The sequence below is a fragment of the Elaeis guineensis genome, chromosome 7 (genome assembly GCF_000442705.2).
Source record: "Elaeis guineensis isolate ETL-2024a chromosome 7, EG11, whole genome shotgun sequence".
NCBI classification, from domain to species: domain Eukaryota; kingdom Viridiplantae; phylum Streptophyta; class Magnoliopsida; order Arecales; family Arecaceae; genus Elaeis; species Elaeis guineensis.
The window spans coordinates 2,677,504-2,682,005 of record NC_025999.2 but is presented as its reverse complement, the minus strand read 5'-3'; the positions used below and the strand labels follow the sequence as shown (position 1 = coordinate 2,682,005).

The window sequence follows — 4,502 nt, the reverse complement described above, 5'->3', positions numbered from 1 at the left end:
TCTGGACCATATTATGACATCCTGCATGTAGGAAGTCATAATTTGATGCAGAATATCATAATATGCATAGAATATTATAATTTTTTGGGTTGTATTATGACATCCTGCGTTTAGGAAGTCATAATATTTCACAGGATGTCATAATTTTTTTCAAAAAATATAAATATTTTTATCATATAAAATTTTTAAATAAAAAAATAGAATTGTAGGCATTAAATATGCATTGAAAAGCGGTAGCTATGTGGACCAATCACATAAAGCGGTGCACTTTACATCGAATTTTCTACATCGCCTATGATGCACAAAGAATTTCTCGTTTTTAAAACTGGCTCAAAGTTTGTTACTTTGTCTGGATGAAGAAATTATATCCTATGCACCATACAGAAATAAGCGATTGTGATCGATGGTATGAATGGGATGTATATATTGTAGGGTATAGGAGTATTATCGTATAAAAATATGGATAAATTATAGGAACACCCCTTCTACTTTAGTTCAATTTCACTTACATCCCTGTACTTTAAAAAATACCAAACTAGCCCTTCTAGTTATCAATATGTTTCGATGTAGTCGAGCCATCTACCTCTGTTAATGAAATTTTTTAAATGATAAAAATACCAATCTCTTTCCTCCTCCCTCTTTCTCTATGGCTGGTGTCCCTCTTTCTCCCACTTCCTTCCTTTTTCCTTTCTCGTCCTCCTCTTCTTTTTCATCCATTTCTCCTCCTTTCTTTCCTCCTCCTTCTCCCTTCTCATTTTTCCTCCTCTTCTTTCTCCACCCATTCTCCTCCTCCCCTTCCTCTTCTTTCTTCCACCATGATGGGTCTTCCTTCATGGTCCATCAGCCTTTCCTCATCTTAGCCTTTTGGCTACTGTTTATTTTTTTGTTCATGGTATTTGTTAATTTTTTCTCTCATAGAATAGAATTTTTTTGATCTACCCATTTAGTTTCTTCCTCAAACCAGAGAGATCACAATGTTCAATTGGTATCACAACATGGAGAAGCAGAGGCTAAGAAATAATAGCTTACAACTTGTGATGTTTTGTGCAGCACTGAACTGAACCACTGCAGCAGAACCTGAAGACAAATGAAACTAGAAGGAAGTCTATTCATGCATGGGAGGATACTTGGTCCTCAAACTCCTTGCATTCCCTTTGGGTCCTCCTCAAACCTCCCCAACCTGAAGTGCTTCAGCTCAAACCCTGCGCCTCTCCAAGGATCGCCAGCTCCGCCAGAATCCTCCCCACCACCGGCCCATCTTGAACCCATGCCGAGAACCCTCCGGCGACCACCACCTCCTTCCCAACTCCCCCGAGGAAGTCGACGATGAAATCCCCGTCGGGGTCATCGAATACATGCAATCCTGCTTCATGACCGGTTTCCCGCCTCCACACGCCCCTCCAGCACCCGTTCCATCCATGGGATGACCGAGTCCACCAGCACGCCGCGGAGCCCGACGCCCAGTCCCTCCGGTCGGGTCGCAAGGGTGGCCTCCATGCATGGCAATCTTGATCAGCCCTGGGAACTCCAACGACGCGTGCCATAGATGTAAGGCTCGCCGTAGCTGGCGAACGTCGAAAACGCGGTCTCCGGCGAGAATTCCTTCTCATGCCCCTCCTTGATCTTCCAGTAACAAACGGTCGTGTGCAGAGGCTGGATGGGCAAGACACGACCAGTAACCGCTTTAACTAACTTCTTCATCCAGGCTCCAACGGTAACCACACACTTCCTCCCCAGAAGCGATCTCCACCGGCAGCTGAAACCCAGATACCTCCTCCTTCCTCGTCTCTTAAGAAACTTAAGAAACCCCTCCGATCTCCCTCAGGTGCTCTTTTTTCCCGTAGATCTCCAAAAAAAAAAATTAAATGAAAAGAAAAGGAAGCAAAAAGAAAAAAATAATGATCAATCTATGTGGTAAAAATTCTTATCTTTCAATTTTTCCTACCTTTCCTTTGTTTTCGTCGAATTTTCTTTATTTTCTCCTGATTTTTCCTCTATTTTTTTTCTTTCCTCAGGAGTCTCAATTGGGTGGGAAGCTTAGAGCAGCCGAACAGGAAAACTTAGATGATGACTATGATTTTATGTTGGGTATTAGAGGCTGTGATGAGTTATCCTCTTATCTCATGCTTCAAATGTTGACATTATGTTGCTGGACAAAATTTGTCCCAAAACATTATAGTGACATAATCATTATTTTTAAACCATCTCTCTCTCATGCACTAGGAGAGGAGGCCGTCATATAGGAAAATAGTTTATAGGTGATTTGGAGGAAAAGGATGAGAAGGAGAAGGGGATGGGAAGGAAGGAGATGAGAAAAAAAAGAGGAGAATAAATGGAGAAAGGAGAGGAGAAAGGAGAGAAAGAAAATGGATGGAGAAAGGAGAGGAAAAGAAAGGAGGAAGGAGAAAGAGGATGAAGGAAAGGAGGAGAAATGGATGAAAAGAAAGAAGAAAAAGTGAAAGAAAAATGGAAGTGGGAGAAAGAGGAACAGCGGAGGAGAGAGGAGAAAGAAGGTAAATTTTTTGTTATTTTAAAAATTTTATTAACGAAAATAAATGGTTGAATTGTATAAAAATATATCGATAATTAAAAAAATTAATTAGATATTTTTTAAAATATAATCAATGTAATTGAACTAAAATTTTAAAAAATATTTCAATAATTTATCTTAAAATATCTCTAAAGAGATCTTTTCACGAGGTACGCACATGCGGCATCGCACCAGCTGGCTCCACCTGTATTTGGAATCTCAGCTCTCTCTCGGCATCATTCCACTCTCTTTTTTATACAGCCGCCCGGCCGTTTTTTTATTTTTGGTAAACTGCCGCCCCTCCCCTTCAGTGTCGAGACGAGGAGGAGAGATGGAGTTCTCCGGCGATCGGTTCGATGTAGTCGTCGTCGGTGCGGGGATCATGGGGAGCTGCACCGCCTACGAGGCGGCGAAGCGAGGCCAGAAGGTGCTCCTACTCGAGCAATTCGACTTCTTGCACCACCTCGGCTCGTCCCATGGCGAGTCCCGGACCATCCGAGCCACCTACCCCGAAGCCTACTACGCCTCCATGGTCCTCGAATCCTACCGTCTCTGGGAAGCAGCACAGTCGGAGATCGGCTACCGCGTCCTCACCAAGACCCCACATCTCGACATCGGCCCAGCGTCCGACAAGAGACTCCAGTGCGTGATCGCCAACTGCGAGCCCAACTCCATCAATTCTCAAATCCTCCATCGAAGCCAGCTTCATGACATGTTCTCTGGTGCCTTCCAATTGCCCGACCAGTGGATGGGGGTGGCGACCAACGTCGGGGGCGTCATCAAGCCGACGAAGGCCGTCGCCATGTTCCAAGCATTGGCCATCCGAAGAGGAGTCGTTCTCAGAGATCGGATGGAGGTGAAGGACATCGAAAGAGACGAGGAAGGAGGAGGCATCTGGGTTTCAGCAGCCGGTGGAGATCGCTTCTGGGGGAGGAAGTGTGTGGTTACCGTTGGAGCCTGGATGAAGAAGTTAGTTAAAGCGGTAACTGGTCGTGTCTTGCCCATCCAGCCTCTGCACACGACCGTTTGTTACTGGAAGATCAAGGAGGGGCATGAGAAGGAATTCTCGCCGGAGACCGGGTTTCCAACGTTCGCCAGCTACGGCGAGCCTCACATCTATGGCACGCCGTCGTTGGAGTTCCCAGGGCTGATCAAGATTGCCATGGATGGGGGCCACCCTTGCGACCCCGACCGGAGGGACTGGCGATCGGGCTCCGGCGCGCTGGTGGACTCGGTCATCCCATGGATCGAACAGGTGCTGGAGGGGCGTGTGGAGGCCGGGAAGCCGGTCATGAAGCAGGATTGTATGTACTCTATGACCCCAGACGGGGATTTCATCGTCGATTTCCTCGGCGGGGAGTTTGGGAAAGAGGTGGTGATCGCCGGAGGGTTCTCCGGTCATGGGTTCAAGATGGGGCCGGTGGTGGGGAGGATTCTGGCGGAGCTGGCGATCCATGGAGAGGCTGCCGGGTTTGAGCTGAAGCACTTCAGGGTGGGGAGGTTTGAGGAGGACCCAAAGGGGAATGCCAAGGAGTTTGAGGACCAAGTATCCTCCCATGTCTCCCGGAACCATGAATAGGCTTCCTTCTTGTTTCACCTGTCTTCAGGTTCTGCTGTAGTGGTTCAGTTCAGTGCAGTACGAAACATCACCAGTTGTAAGCTATTGTTTCTTAGCCCTCAGGTTTTCCATGTTGTGATAACAATTGATCAGTGTAATCTCTCTGGTTAATTTCGAATCATGTGTTCTTGGCTTATTGGTCTTGAAAGTATATTGCTAGAGGCTTTCAGAGGTAGTTAATGATTTGAAACCAATATTGTGAAACCAGTGGGAAATTGAACGTTAATTAAGCTACAGTTTTTTTGGGGGGGCTTCTAAATACTTATGAACAAAGCTAAACACTTACTTATGGCTCACCAAATTGGCATCTGGATTTATATCTCAAAACATAAAGTCATGCTTCATAATTTCAAG

The 4,502-nt window shown here is 45.7% G+C and overlaps 1 protein-coding gene and 1 pseudogene across 1 annotated transcript; one reads left to right on the top strand and one right to left on the bottom strand.

Moving 5' to 3' along the window:
- Positions 1-1,109: 1,109 nt before the first annotated feature.
- Positions 1,110-2,717, bottom strand: LOC140859151 (probable sarcosine oxidase; annotated as a pseudogene).
- Positions 2,718-2,791: 74 nt separating this feature from the next.
- LOC140859484 (probable sarcosine oxidase) lies at positions 2,792-4,266 on the top strand. The gene has a single exon (XM_073261409.1). It carries the CDS (start codon positions 2,862-2,864, stop codon positions 4,107-4,109), a length of 1,248 nt encoding a protein of 415 aa, XP_073117510.1. The 5' UTR covers positions 2,792-2,861; the 3' UTR covers positions 4,110-4,266.
- Positions 4,267-4,502: the final 236 nt, after the last annotated feature.

Coding starts and splice junctions, on each gene's coding strand:
- LOC140859484 (XM_073261409.1), top strand. CDS start 2,862: ATGGAGTTCTCCGGCGATCGGTTCGATGTAGTCGTCGTCGGTGCGGGG.